We start from the raw sequence: 18,158 nt of genomic DNA on the forward strand, positions 1-18,158 counted from the left end.
TCTGAATTTCCCCTGAGCCTTGACTCTCCCTCAACTCCATAAAAAACATAACTCGGAAACGACTTGCAGGTGCACAACAACAACAATCTACCTATCTAGCCCTATTACTTCCATTTCACTCAGAATAGTCACAAATAGAAAACATCCAATTCAGCATGCATACTCTTTAACCTGATCAGTGAGGAGATGCTGGAGAGCACAGCACTTGCAATTCTGGGTTGATTTTTATCCAGGGAAGGTTTGAAGTGGCACAGAAGCTGCTTTTCCTATTCTGCAATATGAGATAATATGATTGATATATTCAGAGAATTAATTTACAGTGCAGGCAAGCATCTTTCCTGAAATTCAAGATTGCTAATTATTATTAATGTGAACAGCTGGACTTTCCAACAACTAGTAATAGTTCACTGGAATGCATGGATTTATCTGTCAGTAACAAGCCAGATAAACATTTATATATAAATAATTGTTTTGTCCAAATTAGACACCCAAATGTATCACAAAAAGGACCATTCTACCAGCTTCAGTTTTTCTCACCATAACAGTATTGTTAAGGGAAAGTATTGCCTGGTAAATTCCTCTCATTTACACAGCTTCCTGAAACCCTTTCAGACTGTGGCCCTACAGATACTGTTAGACTGAAACTGGGGTTTAGTTTTTTTCATTGAGATAGCCCAACATTGTCCTACTCATAGTCTACACCTAGCAAGAAAGGCGATGTGTTATTGCATCAACCATGTTGTTGTTGTTGTTGTTGTTGTTGTTGTTGTGTGTTCAAGTCATTTGCAATCTATGGGGATATTAAGGTGGACTTCTCACAGAGTTTTCTGAGGCTGAGAATGTGTGACCCACCTAGGGCCATCCACTGGGTTACCACAGTTGAGCAGGGAATCTAAATGTCACCGTTACATCACACTGGCTCTCACTGTATTATCGTTGTGTACCTCCAAGTCATTTCTGCCCCATGTTGAATCTATCACAGGGTTTTCTTTGCAAGGTTTGTATGTAAGGGGCTTACTATTCCTCTGAGGCCAAGAGAGTAAAATCTGTCCAAGGTCACCCAATGGGTTTCATGGCCAAGTGGAGATACAACCCTGTGGTGTCCAAAGTCATTGTCCAATGCTCAAACCATTATACCACGTTGGCTCATGGCTCTCACTGTATAAAGGTTTAAATAAATCATAGACTCCAAAGAAGAATGGCAGTACTTAAAAGATGCAGTACTACTAAAACTTATGGAAAGTGTTTTATAAAAAGAAAAATATATTAAAATATAGATTTGAGATTTACTGTTTTATCTTATTTATTAAAACATATATATCTTGCCCTCCTGTTATAAAGATATACAAAATGGCTAAATAATATGAAGTCCAATCCCAGATGTGTTCTTTCAGTAAATGTAGTAAGACTGTTTCGATGCCCAAAGCCTGTTCAGAATAGGGACCAAACACACCTATTAAGGGTTCTGTACAATCATATGGCTGCCAGTAGTAAAGTGTCTTGGAGGTCTCTCATTTATAGGTTGACTGAAGTCAACTCTAACTTGACAGCAAATAACAGGGCTGGATTAACTATTAAGCAAAATGAGACATGCTTAGGGCATCAAGGGGAGGGAACCATATATAAAATTTCCATTTCTAGATCTCCGAATGGTCATATGGTGCAAAACTGGAAATGGTGCAGCTTGACCATGTTCCACAAAAAGGGACTCCCACAATAGAAGACTTTACAATTAGGAAAAGTAGGAGAAAACTTTTCACCTGTAAAATACTGAATTTTCATCCCTTAACACTTCTGTCCCCCATGTCATTTCTGACCTATGGCAAACCAAAGACAGACCTATCACAGAGTTTTCTTGGAAAGAGTTCTTCAAACAGGGTTTGCCATTGCCTTCCTTGGAGACCAGGAGAGTGTGACTTGGTCCCACAATGGATTTCATGGCTGAGCTGGAATTTGACTCCTGGTTTCCAGAGTTGTAGTCCAATGCTCAAACCACAACACCACAGTGTACTTTAGAAAAATTAAAGAAACAGCAGTGAGAAAACATGAGAGGGGTATAAATGGAGCATGACAATATCTAGACACATCCTGTAAAATTATAGGAATTAGGTGGGACGAATATATCAAAGAATCATCATCTATAATCTCTTTTCCTTTGAAAACAAATGCTAAATACCTTCCTTGCATTAAATAACTTTCTTTCCATGTAGGAGGACAAAGGAACTCAGAAGTAACAATTTTTAAAGTGGGAGGCATGTGTGATTGTGAAAGTTGACAATGAAAAAAGCAGACCAGAAAAAAACCAACTGATTTGAAAAATTGTGCTGGAGCAAAGTTCTACAAATGACCACACACGGTCAAAAAGTCATAATAAATGAGCTTTAACCCCCACTAGAAGCAAAATGCCCAAACTGCAGCCATCATTTAGACATATCACAAGTAAGATGACTCATTGGAAAAGACAACAATGTAAAGATAAAGCTCCTCAAAACCATCCAACCATCATGGCCCCATTGCTCAAAAAATGTAACACCTCTCCCACTCACAAGCACTACAGTATCCAGCTCTCCTACTATATCCAATGGTTTGGATATCCTTAAATATTGATGCACACCTCCTCATAAGCCTTTCCGGTCCACCTAAGGCTGTATGTGAGTGTGTTGACATCAAGCAATAGGGAGAAGGGGGCTCGGCTCGCTCCTCCCCGTCCCGCACTGTCTCTCAGCCAGAGGGCAGGAATGGTGCAGCTGCTCCATCTCGGTCCCTCTGGACTGGCCTATGTGATTACACAGCACTGGGCTGGAATCAGCGCAGCCCCAATACTCACAGGTACCTGGCAGCAGGCTATATAAGGGAATGCCCAGGATTCCTGGGTGGGCAAAGGAGAGGGCCCCCCTGGCCAAAGAAGGAGACGTCTGGGCAGGAATGCAATTGGGCACTCCAGCAGACCTGGAGTCTCCCTGCCAGATATATAAATTTGAGTGGGATGAGGGGGCTGTGGCCTTTTTCCTGTCAGTGGAGCTCAACTGGTGCTGTTCACGGTAAGAGCAGGGTACCAAGTCTCCTGCCCCATTTCAGGGAAAACATCAGCATCCCCTAAGAAACAATTATTTAGAGAAAGCTGTGTCTTGACTAACTATCTCCTAAGGGGTCCTTACTTCCCTTCAAGAAAGACCATTAGGTGGCTACAATGGGGCTACTGTTCATGAAGGCACCAGAAGCTTCACAGATGTCTAAACTGGGATTTGACTTATGAGGAGGATAGCTGGGAGAGGAATGTAGTCTGATCTCAGTGGGTCTGCTGGGGTAATTTGCTCTGGTGGTTTAAAAAAAAAATCTGGGTATGGAGCTCAGAGACATTTCTTGGCAGGGTATAGACCATACAAGATTGGAAGTGCCTTCATAGAACAATCAATGGGAATCAACTTGAGCGAAGAGTGACAATGGTGGAAAGAGGAAGGAGGGTTGCGGGTCTGTCCGATAAGGAAGTGGGGATTTTTACTTGGATGTTAACCCTGCTCTTTCATCTCTCCCTTGCTCCCAGATGTCCAAAGCTGCCCCCAAGAAGGCTGCAGCCCCTCCCCCACCGGGATTCACTCTGGACATTAATGACCCTCAAGTGCAGAATGCTGCCATCCGCATCCAAGCCTCCTATCGTGGGCACAGGTGAGGGGCACCGAGGGGGAAGGAGGAGGAAATGGTCCCTGGCACTGAGACAAAGGATACACAATGTATTTGTGGAGGAGGCAGCCTAAGGACAAACTTTAGAGCCCTTTGGGTTTGTCTGATTTTCAGTTTGTCTGATTCACAGAATTTTGATATTTATTTTAGATTTTTTTGAATATAACATTTGGAGGCTTTTTTTTTGGAACTGAGAAGGGGCATAATACAACATAACACGCAGCCAATTTTAACTTTGCTGTACTTATTGGAGTAGATTTGTGGATACACTAATGTATAGTCCATTGATTTCTATAGATTTGTTCCATGCTGGATGCAGCTCAAACAACTCCTGGGACAGCATGATTATTGCTACTGACTTAGCGCTCAGTTTACTGAAGAACAGAGAACTTTCTGCTAGACAATTTTAGTAGTGAATTCTCTCTATTATACTACTACAACTCTCTAGCAAAGAAGTCTAAAAAATTCCTCAAACTTTAGGTCCTAGAATGGTACAGGATGGAGAAACTGTAATTCAAGTGGCATGAAACTGCTGTAACTGTGTAGTACAGACACAACTTCTGATGGATTCACTCTGCTATAGAATGGTTTTATACCATTTGATTTGTGTGGACTGTATTTTGTTGTGTTGTAAAATATGTGTTGTAAAATAGTGGTACATAAACTGCTCCTGATCTATGAACCATAACTTACCAGTCAGAAGGAAAAGGAGATGAATTGTAGCCAATAGGTAAAGGTAAAGGTTTCCCCTTGACATTAAGCCTAGTTGTGTCTGACTCTGGGGGATGATGCTCATCTCCATTTCTAAGCTGAAGAGCTGGCGTTGTCTGTAGATGCCTCCAAGGTCATGTGGCCAGCATGACTGCATGGAGTGCAGTTACCTTCTGTCAGAGAAGTACTTATTGATCTATTCACATTTGCATGTTTTCAAACTGCTATGTTGGCAGAAGCTGGGGTTAACAAGGGGAGGTCACCCCACTCCCCGGATTTGAACTGAAAGCCTTTCGGTCAGCAAGTTCAGCAGCTTAGGGATTTAACCCGCCATGCCACAAGGGGCTCCAGACAATTAGCAGCTGGCATCTTGAGGGGGAATTTGCTGGGTACTTTCCCCATCATCCTGAGATAGCTTGAGAAGCACTGTTGTAAAAGATGCTCTGGGAACATATTTTGGAAGAGGTGGGTGTTTTCAGTTAAAAGACCAGCATTAATGAACATCAGGAAGTGGATGCATAAAATTTCATGCATGGATGTAGAAACAGTGGAGTCAAAGTGATGTAGCAACATTGGGCAACTGTTGGAATAGTATGCAATTCGATGGTAATAGCTGAAATGGTACAGTTGTCGGTGGCAGTCCATGGATAAATGTGATGGAAAACTATATTTTGAGATACTGTGTTCATGTCTTGGGTAGTGGTTGGAAAGTAAAGGAGATGGTGAGAAACGAGACAAGAGGGAGCAAGATGGAGTTGAGGAGAAGGCAGGAGGACCTCAAGAAAGCAGGGGAAAATAGTTTGGAAATGAGTAGTTGGGTAAGAGAGGGATGTCATTAGGGAAGGGGCTGGTAGAAAAGAAATACCTCTGACAACTTGGAGAATGGCAAGATTGAAGAGTACAGTTCTCTTTTCAGCTCCCCAGACTGTCTTGAATCCGGACTCTGCCTCCTCTTCCTGTCATAATGAGATGATGAAATGGAAAAGAAGATGGGTGTTTGCCAGAGCTTGGAAATCACTAAATTTGGAAATAACTAAAGGTCACATAACTCTATGTAACTTGAGAGTTTTGAGCCAGGAAGTAATAAGGGATTATCAGAGCCTCATTTCAAGAGTAATAAAGGCACTGGAAACAATGTTATATCTTGTGGGTGTGATGAGTATTAAGCAACTGTGGTGTAATGATTTGAGCCCTGGAATACAGAGAACAGGGTTCAAATCCTTGCTCAGCTGTGGAAACCCACTGGGTGACTTTGGGCAAGTCACACTCCCTCAGCCTCAGAGGAAGGGAAGCCGAACCTGCTCCAAACTATTCTTGCCAGGAAAACTCCATGATAGGTTCACTTTAGGATCACTATAAGTGGGAACGTATTTGAAGGCATACAACAACAAGAGTAGCATTTTATCGTTATCTTTAAAAGTTATGGCTAAAACCATTTAAAAGATTTAGTTTTGAATATTGTATGCTTTTTGATCCATCTTTCATTGTTGTTTGCTCGTTGAGTTGCTTCTGACTCTTCGTGACCTCATGGATCAGCCCATCTTTCATATTTTTTTAAGGTATATGTTTTAAAAGTAACAGAAAAACAATGAGCAGTTAGATAAAGCTCCCTGGATTGGTAATAATAACAAATTGCTTTTTTAGGTTATATAAAGAATTTTGGTATGAACTATCTTTAGGAAGTAATTTTGTGAGTACTGAGTCAGCTTTGTTTCAATGGGAGAGCTGTCCTCCTTCATTCTCCATCACAATCTAATATTTATAACACACTCTTTTTGGCTGAAGCCCTGATTTCCACCACTTAGAGCTCTGCCAGACTGATGATTTGTGCCACCTCCTGTCATATCATTTAATGTTCCTTCTTGACTCTTCTTAATGCTTCTCCAGCCAAATGCTCTTCTTAAAAAAAGATGCCTCCATAAAAGGATAGTAGATTTCAGTTTGTGACATTCCTATGATGTGGGTTGTGATATTCTCTGTTCACCCCCTTGCATCCCTCCCTATTTTGCATCCAGACAAGTTTCAGTTTTCATAGAATACATATGTTTGTATTTTAGATTTATGTTTAGTTAGACTAGAGATGTTTACTTAATTATGTAAATTTTGTTAAAGTATGTTTATGTTTGTATAGGCATTGTTGTTTCCTTTATTTGTTTTTTTCTGGTTAAAAAGTTGAATTTTTAAAAAGAGAAAGCAATTTTCATAGAATCCTATAGATGGAAGGAATCATAAGGGCCATCAAGTCCAAGTCTTTGTCATTCACTGATAGGTGCCAGCCACCTCTTTAAAGACCTCCAAAGAAGGAGAGTCCACCACCCTCTAATGCAGTGGTTCTTAACCTGTGGACCGCGAACCACCAGTAGGCTGTGATGACGAAAATCTGGTCCACAAACCACCTTCCTCTCTATTTATTTTATTTTATTTCCACTCCTTTTGCGCCACCTGTCACTCCTTCCCTGTCGCTGACCATGGCATATGTGGTCTATCCTATGCAGTTTTCTGAATCAGCACCCCAAATCAAATCTAAAGTTGACCAAAACCTGATTAGTAACCCTTTTTGGTACTGATGTTAGAGAGTGGTCCCTGGTCAAGTGGTCCCCAGTCAAAAACAGGTTGAGAACCACTGCTCTAATGCAATTGATCCCAATGTTGGACAGCTCTTACCGGTTTTTCATATGCTAGCATATCTCCATAGGCCTCCATAAACAATTTTAAACTATTTTTTTTACTCTCTCTAAAAACTTAGTGTATTGCACTCTTATTTATTTATTTCACTTGTATACCACTTTTCTCCCCCCCACCTCCCCCCCAGCGGAGGACTCAAAGCTGTTTCCAACATCATTGTGGCAAAAATTAATGCCTCACATACAGAAACCTAACATAACGATAATAACGTACAATTATCAATTAAATCATAGTACTACTAAAATTCAGGAAGTGTGGGGTTTGGGGACGGGTGGGGGGGAGTATAGTTTCTTATATCCTGTTCATTTCCAACAGAAATGTACCCTATTCCAGAAACCATTGAGATTTCACTGACCCCACCAGTCAAGAAAGAGCTAGTCCTGCATTCCAGTGGACATGTATCCTGCCATGGTTGTTGAACATCTAATTCTTGCTAAGAGCCTTGTGGGGAGCATTGAATTAAGAGCCGAGAAGCAAGCCAAATTTTCAAAAGTGACTCTGTGAAATTCAGTAAAGCTGACTTGGGGTCCTGTCTCCAAAAAGTTACATTTCAGTGCTCTAAAAGCAAACTTGAGGTGGAAATGGGAGTTACTAGCATCTAAATGAACTACTGGGTTCTGTATGATCAAGGGTTATGAGCAAATCCCCTTTGGAAAAATCCAAATTCAAGCATTATAACTGGATAATGCTGAGAACTGAGCCAAGCAAGTCATTGTGTTAATTAGCTTTTAGAGTTTGCCTCTATCCTAGCATGGGAAGTGATGACTTTAAAGGTCAACCAGAAAAGCGAAACATTAATGTCTGGATAATTGCTGCAATTTATGCCCTGGAAACAACCATATATAAAGTCATTTCTGTGGGCATAGTTTGGTAAACAAGTTTTAAGCTCCAGATCATCACCCTTTTTTCTGTAATACACTCATACACAGAGCCATTCCAAGGAAAGGCTTCTCGATTTGTTTTTAGTAGTTGTTCCAATGATTTACATCAATTTTAGGTACATCACAGAACCGCATATAAAGAGGTCTTGTACTTTGAGACAGACTTTTCCAGTTGAATTGCTAAGTGTCTGGTGACTTGCAGTATGAGTAAAGGTCGAGATTGAAGACATGGTACCAAGAGAACTAACATGACCAGACTACGGTACCGTATCTTATATGTATGTGTGCACAATGGAACCTAATTCAAGAAAAAAGAGCTGTGCTGCTTCTATTCTTTTTCTAAAATGGTGACAACTGTTCATCGATTTTTTGTAAATATACTAAGCCCTTAAAGCCCCATGCAACTTGTAACCTTTCTGAAAACCCTAAGTTGTCTGGAGAGGCCCTTCTCTCTGTGCTATTACATTTCCAGGCTTGTTTGGTAGAAAAGGACCTTCTTGGTGGCTGCTACCAGGCATCTGAACTTCCCCCTCAGGAAAGGAGTACAGGCAGTCTCAGAGTTACAAACATCTGCCTTACAAGTGATTCGTAGTTAATAACAAGGTGACACAACAGGGAAGGAGATAAATCTACCCATTGGAAGGGAAACTAACTCCTGGAAGGTTTTAATGGAGAAAAGGTGCCTTCAGTGAAGCTTTCTCACCATAACAAGCAACATTTTTTAAAATTAAGTTCTCACAGAGACAGAAAGTAAGGTGAAATCTTCTAAACAGGGACACAGATAGCAAAACAAACACTATAGGGGTGATAACCCTTCCCTATGCTATCCAAAGCATGCATACACACACACACACGTGTGTGTGTATGTGTGTATATATATGTGTGTATATATGTGTGTGTGTGTGTATATATATATATATAGAGAGAGAGAGAGGGGGGGGAGTATCTTTGTGTGTGTGTGTGTGTGTATGTATGTGGCTCGAGTTACGCTTAAAATATACCTGTTCTGACTTACATACAAATTCAACTTAAAAACAAACCTACAGAACCTATCTTGTTTGTAACTTGGTGATTGCCTGTATTACTTTTAAATATGCCGTGAGTCCCATTAGTGAGAGAAAGATGGGGTATAAATGAATACAATAATAAGTAGTAATAGTAACCTGTTTCCATGGAGACATTGCACAAGGAGGGCAATGAAACAAAGTAAAGTAATAAGCTGCAAAAGCACAAAATGTTACCCACCACATCCCACATTACAAGGTATTCCCCCCAAATGAAACGAACCATGACAAATGGAGCACATGTAGATATGGAATTCAAGATGTACCTAAATATATCATGTTTGGAAAAATTCTACCTTTAGCATAGCCGTAAAAAGTTGAAGAAACGAAAATAAATGTTTTTCACTGCATATCTTTTTTTCTGTTACTTTTCTCCTCTATTTTAAATATACTGTGTTTGCAGTAATGGAGCTTACAGATGTATTCAGTCTATTCAGATAGGACAACATGGTGGCCCATAGAGTTAAATCAAATGCTGAGGGCTTCCATTTCAGAGTGCCATCACACTTCTTGAGTAGACCAGGGAGAATCGTTTCTCTTAATATGGCAGAAATTATAGTGTGCAGTGGCAAAAAAGGAGAGGAAAGAGTGGTGAACAAGACATCCATAGTCATTTTGTCGCCACACATGACACTTAGAAACAAACTTTATCATTAGAGAAAATATAGTGATACTGAATATTCAGTGTGATTTAGCTCCAAGGCAATTTTTTATTGAGGCGAGTGCAGCTGATGTGGGAAAATAAGATAAAAAAGGGACAAGAACTGCTAGTTGAATTGCGAGAAAGAGTCAATTCTTATATGCCAACAGGATTCTAAGATGCTACAATATGCCCGAGTGATTTCTCTCCTAATTAGCTGTCCAGTTATCACAATTGATCAGATTCTACACATTCTCCCTAGAAAACAATTTATTTTAATTACACAGCTAGCTACAGTTTAATCAAGTTAATTTTGGGGTGGCAAGTAAGCTGGTTGATGGATGCGTGCTTTCTTTAAGCCATTGAGTGTGTCAGTACTAAACATTGCCTGCATGATTGTGTATCCCCAATTGCTTTCTGGAGTCATAGGTCCCATCTAGACTGCCATATAATCCAGTTTCTGAATCCATATTATGCGAGAGATTATATGGCAGTGTAAGGTAAAGGTAAATGTTTCCCCTGACATTAAGTCTTGTTGTGTTTGACTCTGGGGGTGGTGCTCATCTCCATGTCTAAGCTGGAGAGCCGGCATTGTCCATAGATGCCTCCAAGGTCATGTGGCCAGCATGACTGCATAGAGCACCATTACATTCCCGCAAAATTGATCTATCTATTCACATTTGCATGTTTTCGAACTGCTATGTTGGCAGAAGCTTGGCCTAACAGCGGGAGGTAACCCCACTCCCCAGATTCAAACCACCAATCTTTTGGTCAGCAAGTTCAGCAGCTCAGCAGTTTAACCCACTGTGCCACCAGGGGGCTCGATATATGGCAGTGTGTAGACTCATGTAATTCAAAGCAGATAATCTGGATTCAGAAACTGGATTATATCGCAGTGTAGATCCAGCAACGTCTCCTGAACTCACTTCATGGCCTGGCTTTGGACTCTATCAAAGGCAGAGCTTGTTTGCTGTAGTCTGAAAGAGAAAATAAATTGCGGGATTTAAAGTGGAGTGAAGGGCTTGGTGGCCATGTTGGCATGGGGATTCTGGGTGTTGCAGATCTAATATTTAACCCTTACAAGCTGTGGTACTGTGCACCACCAGGTCCCGCAAGGAGCTGAAAGAGAAGGGCCCACCACGGGTGCTGCAGAACCTCAAGGACGTGGTGCTGATCGAAGGGAGCGCAGCCAAGCTGGAATGCCGCATCAGCGCCTTCCCAGACCCCTTCATTCGCTGGTTGAAAGATGGCGTGGAACTCAAGGATGGCCCCAAGTACCGCTATGTCTTTGAGGACCCTGACATTGTCGCCCTGGTGGTGCGTGACGGCGGCCTTCCTGACTTGGGCAAGTACACTATCACTGTGAAGAACCCCTTTGGAGAGTGCTCCGACTCAGCACGCCTCCTAATAGAAGGTAAGGTGGCCCCTTTCGCTCCCTTACATAGCCACGCTCTCCTACTAAACATAGACACAGCCGTCCCCCTGGGCAGCCAAGTCATTCTAGAGGCATTCCTCTTCGAGTGAGTGTTTCCCTGTGGGACATCTCACTGCCTGCTCTGCTCCTTTGAGTTGTAGCCCTGCCCTAGTCTATTCATAGTCTTGTGTCTTGAGCAGATAAAAGCCAAGCTCCTTTCAATTTCAGCCATGCCTGTGTCAAGGCATAGCCTCGCTATATTTCAGTCAGAAAGCTGGCCTTTCCTTGGCTGTGGTCCTAGAGTATGGCTTGAAAAAAATTGCCTTTTTGATAATATAATCCAGAATCCTCCAACCAGCATAGTTAAAGCTTTCCAGAAAGTACATAACTCCACAGAAATTGTCGAAATGCTATCCTAACCTGCATGACAAATGTTGGAAATGTGAGGAACATAGAATCATAGAGTTGGAAGGGACCTCATAGGCCATCCAGTCTAACTCCCTGCCAAGAAGCAGGAATATTGCATTCAAAGCACCCCTGACAGATGGCCATCCAGCCTCTGTTTAAAAGCTTCTAAAGGAGGAGCCTCCACCACACTCTGGGGCAGAGAGTTCTACTGCTGAACGGCTCTCACAGTCAGGAAGTTCTTCCTCATGTTCAGGTGGAATCTCCTTTCTTGTAGTTTGAAGCCATTGTTCCGCGTCCTAGTCTCCAGGGAAGCAGAAAACAAGCTTGCTCCCTCCTCCCTGTGACTTCCTCACATATTTATACATGGGTATTGTGTCTCCTCTCAGCCTTCTCTTCTTCAGGCTAAACATGCCCAGCTCTTTAAGCTGCTTCTAATAGGGCTTGCTCTCCAGACGCTTGGTCATTTTAGTTGCCTTCCTATGGACACTTTCCAGCTTGTCAATATCTCTCTTCAATTGTGGTGCCCAGAATTGGGCACAATATTCCATGTGTGGTATGACCAAGGCAGAATAGAGGGGTAGCATTACTTCCCTAGATGTAGACACTATACTCCTATAGATGCAGGCCAAAATCCCATTGGCTTTTTTTGCCGCTACATCACATTGTTGGCTCATGTTTAACTTGTTGTCCACAAGGACCCCAAGATCCTTTTCACACGTATTGCTCTCGAGCAGTACGAGTGAAATTATTTAATAACAGCAGCCAGAATCACATATGCCTGACACCAGAGAACAAAAGAAATACCTACGAAAGAAGAATGGATATCGAAAATAAATGATGTAATGAATTAACTCAATTATTAAATAAATCTTGATATGGATATAAGAATGCAACAAATTGGACACCAATAAGAGACTATATGAAACATGAAAAACAAAATTGCTAATTGAACCTTACTGAAAATATTGAACTTTATCGAAAATTAAGTGAAAATTTGTCACCCAGTAGGATACTAAAGAAAGCAACACTGCAGTGTGTGTGAGTGTGTGTGTGTGTGTGCACGCGCACACACGCACGCACGCACACACACACACACACACACATATATATATGCTCTCTCACACACATAAGAAAGAACAATTAAGACCACAGTGGAGAAGATTGGAAGTCTTTTTTTTCTTCTCTACTATTTTCCTCTTCTCTCTTCCCCTATTTTCCTCTTCTCTCTTCCCCTTTTAGGCTAAACCCTTCCCTTCCCTAATTCCCTAGGCAATAGTAATACAATTGTGTTGTTGTTGTTGTTGTTGTTGTTTTCTTCATTTTTTCTTTCGTATTAATTTTATTTTAATTTTTTTGGCAATATTATTGTTAGTGCACCTAGGCAAGAAACCCTATATCTATATACCCTATTATGCTCTTCCTTTTGCTTTTCTTTCTGGCGTTTTAAGATATTGTAAATAGTTTGTAATCAATAAGAATTACTTTGAAAAAAATTGTTCCACAAAGAACTGTGACCTTCCTGAACAAAGCAAAGTTTGACACCACTTTAACTGCCATGCTCAGTGGGAATTGTGGTTTGATGAGGTGCCAGAACTCTAAAGGCCTTGTAAATGACAACTCCCATGATTCGATAGTATTGAGCCATGGTAGTTAAAGTGGCATGAAACTGCATTAATTCTGCAGTGAAGATGCACCCAAAAGCTTACATTTTAAGATTTCCAGGCATCTCTACCTATCATTTGAACATCATTCCTCCCTTCTAGATAGAATCAGGAACTTCCTCTTACATAACTATCATCCTAGGGGAAAAGTAACTTTTTTGAACTAGAACTTTCAGATGTTGTTCTGAGATCATAAGCTTGGCATAGTAAGGTTTTAATTCTAATTTGATGAGAGAAAGATGCTGGATGTGCTTCCCAGGCAATTCTGGACATGTAGTCCACTCCCCCCCCCCCCCCCCACAATTTATCCTAGAAGCAGAAAAGGAGCCCTTGTAAAACCTAGAAGGAAATGCATCCCTGAGATTGGTACCCAGGAGAGGTCTTCTTTTACATTTAACTTCAGACTCAAGTTGGAATGGGATGCCTTAGCCAGAAATAGGGCCTGGTTCCCAAGTCTTATATGTGAGTCTTCTACTAACCTGATCCCTTTGCCTCACCACCCAACACTTGATCTTCAAAGACATACAGCAACTGGAGAAACTGAATATCAAAATGTAAATGAGTCCATATCCATGAAAGCTATTCAAAACCCTCTTCATCACAAGGGATGGTAACTCCATCCCTTGACCTTTTTACTAAACCCTGGAGCCCAGAGAGAACCCTCCCAATTCCATAGGATGGTCCAAGTGGTCACAACACTAGAATCCATTGTCATACTATGGAAATGTAGGAATGTTCTAGGTAATCTCAAAGTAATCTCTCTGCTTCAAATTTCAAAGCATCGCTGAGAATTCTGCAGCCTCCCTTTTGTTATTGGACCACATCTTCCAGCAGCTAATGGCAAGGAAAGCTGGGAGATGCAGTTCAACAACATGTAGGGTTCTTCTATATGGGCTCAATAGCACGCAATGCCTGAGAAACCGCTCCTGGATGATTACTTCTTACATGACATGGCATCTGTTTAAACCAGTTTAGCCCTAAACTAAAGAAAGTTAGGGGATATTCTGAAGTTTGGACAAAACTCCAGAGCAGTCTCATAGTTAATGTACAGTGTGGATAGAATAGCTGCCACCCCCATTCTCATCAGTGCAGGGAAGGCGATGAACTGAATATGTTTCACTCTTGTCATTGCTGCTAGACAACCCCCACTCTGGAATCTGGCATTAAAAGTCTATATATCACAAGAATAACTTCTTCATACTCATGTGGCTGTCTGTTGGATGGACTGGTGGAAAAAAGGCAACAGGGCACACAAAAAATGCAGAAATTGGGCCATTTCTGCAAAAAAAGCAATGGGTTGTAGCAGTTGTCAGCAACACCCTGGTTGCGATGTGAAACCCAGGCTGGATCTACACTACCCTATATCCCATGATCTGATCCCAGATAATCTGCTTTGAACTGGATTATATGAGGGCCCTTCCACCAGCCCTATATCCCTGAGTGTGGACTCAGATAACCCAGTTCAAAGCAGATATTGTGGGATTTTCTGCCTTGATATTCTGGGTCATATGGCTTTGTGGAAGGGTCCTGAGTCTACACTGCCAGATAAACTGGGATGAAAAGATAATCTGGGATCAGATAATGGGCTATAGTATAGTGTAGATCCAGCCTGTGACTTTGCCCAAAACACATAGCTTAGTTAAGGGGAAACTTTTGGTTCTTTAAATAATTTGGCCTGAAACACCAACCCTACCTATCATTGCCAGTGGCCAAAGATTGTGAGACCCATAGACTCAGGGCCCTTCCACACAGCCTTATAACCCAGAATATCAAGGCAGATAATCCACAATATTACGCATTCTCTTCGTTCATCTGGAGAGGCCCTGCTCGTGATCCCACCTGCGTCGCAAGCGCGTTTGGTGGGGACACAAGACAGGGCCTTTTCCGTGGTGGCCCCCCAACTCTGGAACACCCTCCCTAAAGATCTTAGACAGGCCCCTACACTGGCAGTCTTCAGAAAGAACTTGAAGACCTGGCTGTTCCGATGTGCCTTCCCCGAATAGGAAACCTCCAATACCAAGTCCCATAAGCACTTTATTAAAACTAAGACTGCCGCACACTGCACACTGCACTTGCCCTATAAGCCTTATATTCCACCTGTCACATCAGCACTTTTAATTCCTGTACCCATTACTCTGGCCCGGCCCAGTTTTATTGTGTCTTAGTGTATTGTTTATTGCTTGTTGTTTAGATTGCTTTAATTGTTTTTTAATTTGCCTTGGGTTTTGTATTGTTGTATTGTGTGTTGAGGCCTTGGCCTTTGTAAGCCGCATCGAGTCCATCGGGAGATGCTAGCGGGGTACAAATAAAGTTTAATAATAATAATAATAATAATAATAATAATAATAATATCTGCTTTGAACTGGGTTATCTGAGTCCACAATGCTATATAATCCAGCTCAATGTGGATTTTATACAGTCATGTGGAAGGGGCCTAAAACACCAGAAGAGTCCAAGTTTCCATGTTTCTGCTATAGCTTCAGCAAGAAATTCCCTCCTCCTGAAAAGTAAGGGCCCTAAAAGTTGATACCACTTGTTCTCTTGCAGTGCCTGCCAAGATTAAAAAAGGCCCAGATAGCACCAAGGCCAAGAAAGGCACCACTGTAAACCTGACCGCCCTGATCAGTGGGGAGCCAGCACCTGATGTCGGCTGGGCCAAAGACGGCGAGGATATTGAAGAGGATGATCGGTAAGTGAGATCCACTGGTAAGACTGTAAGTCATGTAGCAGACTTATATACTCATGTATAAGTTGATCTCAAGTATAAGTTAAGAGCAGGTTTAGGAGACAATATTATGGATTTTGATATGACCCGTTGATAAGTCAATGGCAATTCTGCAGAAAGGGGAAAGCACCAAAGGTGCCTCAAGGGTCCAGCTGTTTCTGGTCACCACCACCATTCAAAATGGTCAGAAACAGAAAAGGTGGAGAGGCAATCAGTGTTCCTAAGTTCTCCCTGGAGGGAGAAAATTCTTGCCTTCTCTGAAAAGGATATTGTTCCATTTTTAAAAAATAAGTTAAGGTATAGCATTTACATTGACCCGTGAATCAGTCAATGTAGGGTTTTTTTGTGTTGTTAATTTAAATTTCTGGACTTATTCAAGAGTTCATACCAGGCATGAGCAAACTTTTTTGCCTTGGAGCTGCATTGCAGGAGGGCTGAGCAAGGAGGGAGTGGGGCCGGGCACATGCTGAGTGGAGAGGACCCAGGAGAGGACAGGGCCAGGAGGGGGCAGGGCAGGGCCCAGGTTATACTCTGGTTGGCCTCCCAGCATAAGGATGGGGCTGCTCACCCCATCCTTATACCGTGGGAAAGGCGGGACACATGGTGACTGCTCCAATCCCCCCCCCCCAATCCTCCTCCCCATCCTCCCCCAATCCTCGGGCTGCCCTCTTGGTATTATGCTGGGAGGAGGGCGAGACAGGCAATGGCTAAGAGTGCTCTGGAGGGCTCTCAGCTGCCACATGTATTCCTTGAGCCATCCTCCTGGCATAAGGATGGGTCTGCTCATGCTGTCCTTATGCTGGGAGGAGGGTGAGACACAGGGTGGCTGAGAGCACTCCAGAGGGTTCTCAGTTGCTATGTGTCTTCCTCCCCCATCTTTTGGCATAAGGACACGGCAGGTTGCCTTGTCCTTCTACCAAGAGGACAGGGAAAATGAGGAGGGCCTGAGATAACCACACAGGGGGACACATCTGGCCCCCGGTCCTTAGTTTGCCATGCCTGGTATATACTGTATACAAAACCAATGCATAGCAAGAGCAGACTAATACCCGGTAACTCAGAGAGCCTTTGCTACTCTGCTATAAGCAGTTCAAGCAGCCTAGTAATCAATATGGATGGTGTCGAAGTTGCAGTTTTGGACTATCATCTTAATCCTTGAATAGGAGTACATGTTGGACTACAAGTCATAGAACCTAGTACAGAACCAAGATGGTTGGAAGATTCTGGGAGTAGTCCAAAGGCCAACTTTTTTCAAGAAGTGTAGACTTGAAATAATGTAAGGTGACCTCCTCCTTCTTTCAAAGAAGGATGTGTCCACCTTTCATGGTTATTAGGGCATAATCTCAGGTAGCTTTTTTCCAAGGAAGAACAGCTAGAAACTTGCCCTAGGGTATTCTTTAGGGTTCTTTACTGATCTAGACCTCAGTTCCTAGTGAAAAACAATCAGGTCTGGGTTAATTGGGACAGCCTACCACAATAGTAATGGGAGAGAGTTACAAAAGTGGAGGGCACGCAGTGGGAAGTCTGAAGGTACATGTCAGAATTGGGATTGAGACCACTGGCTTTCCTTTACTTGCAGGTTGTACTACAATATTGGCAGTGATTCAACCACTCTCACTATCAAAAAGGTGACGCCGGCTGATGCTGGGAAATACGAGGTCTTTGTGGAGAACAGTCTGGGCATGGACCAGTCCTTTGCACGCCTGGATGTGATTTGAGCCCCAGCTTTCCATCTACACAGTCCCTTCCCTACCCCAACTTCTCTCCATCCTTGCCAAGTATGATCCAGAAGGTTGTGCTGCCTGGCTGAGGGAACAAGCTAGGCAAAGAGAAGTGAATCCCTCTTCTAGTGGTGCTACTAGGATATCTTCTTGTCTCCTGAAGATGCATGGGAACTTTTGTTTTCTCTTCCTGTGTCTCTGGCTCTCCTGTCAATGTCATACGGCTTCACAGTGACAGCACAACATCTTTCCTCGCTTGATTTGATGGCAGAAATTCCCCTTCCTACCCACCCTGCTTAGGGCAGATATGTGGGGGGACATGCAGCTTTCTGGATCTTGTCAGTCTGTGACTCCCATCACTTCCCATAACTGACTGTGCTGGATAGGCCTGATGGGAGTTGCAGTCTTACAACATCTCAAGGGCCAGACTTTGGTCTGGGGTATGTAAATCGGGGAGCTGAAATCCCCAACACCTCAGAGTGAGTAAAGCATGCCAGGAGCCTCCAGACTCTTTCTAATCTGTTTTCTTGCTTTATGAAACTCAATAAAGCCAATTGATTATACAAA

General features: G+C 42.4%; 1 protein-coding gene across 1 annotated transcript; it reads left to right on the plus strand.

Moving 5' to 3' along the window:
• Positions 1-2,920: 2,920 nt before the first annotated feature.
• SPEGNB (SPEG neighbor) lies at positions 2,921-18,158 on the plus strand. Its single transcript, XM_060772881.2, has 5 exons — positions 2,921-3,041; positions 3,545-3,666; positions 10,769-11,076; positions 15,693-15,834; positions 17,450-18,158. The coding sequence occupies exons 2-5, from the start codon at positions 3,545-3,547 to the stop codon at positions 17,586-17,588; spliced, it is 711 nt and encodes a 236-aa protein (XP_060628864.1). The 5' UTR covers positions 2,921-3,041; the 3' UTR covers positions 17,589-18,158.

This window comes from Anolis sagrei, chromosome 1, assembly GCF_037176765.1.
Source record: "Anolis sagrei isolate rAnoSag1 chromosome 1, rAnoSag1.mat, whole genome shotgun sequence".
NCBI lineage: Eukaryota > Metazoa > Chordata > Lepidosauria > Squamata > Dactyloidae > Anolis > Anolis sagrei.

Excerpts from the sequence above, each read along its gene's own strand:
- SPEGNB (XM_060772881.2), top strand. The coding sequence starts at position 3,545 with ATGTCCAAAGCTGCCCCCAAGAAGGCTGCAGCCCCTCCCCCACCGGGA. Across the intron at positions 11,077-15,692 it reads AGCACGCCTCCTAATAGAAG|TGCCTGCCAAGATTAAAAAA; the intron begins GTAAGGTGGCCC and ends GTTCTCTTGCAG. Across the intron at positions 15,835-17,449 it reads GATATTGAAGAGGATGATCG|GTTGTACTACAATATTGGCA; the intron begins GTAAGTGAGATC and ends CTTTACTTGCAG.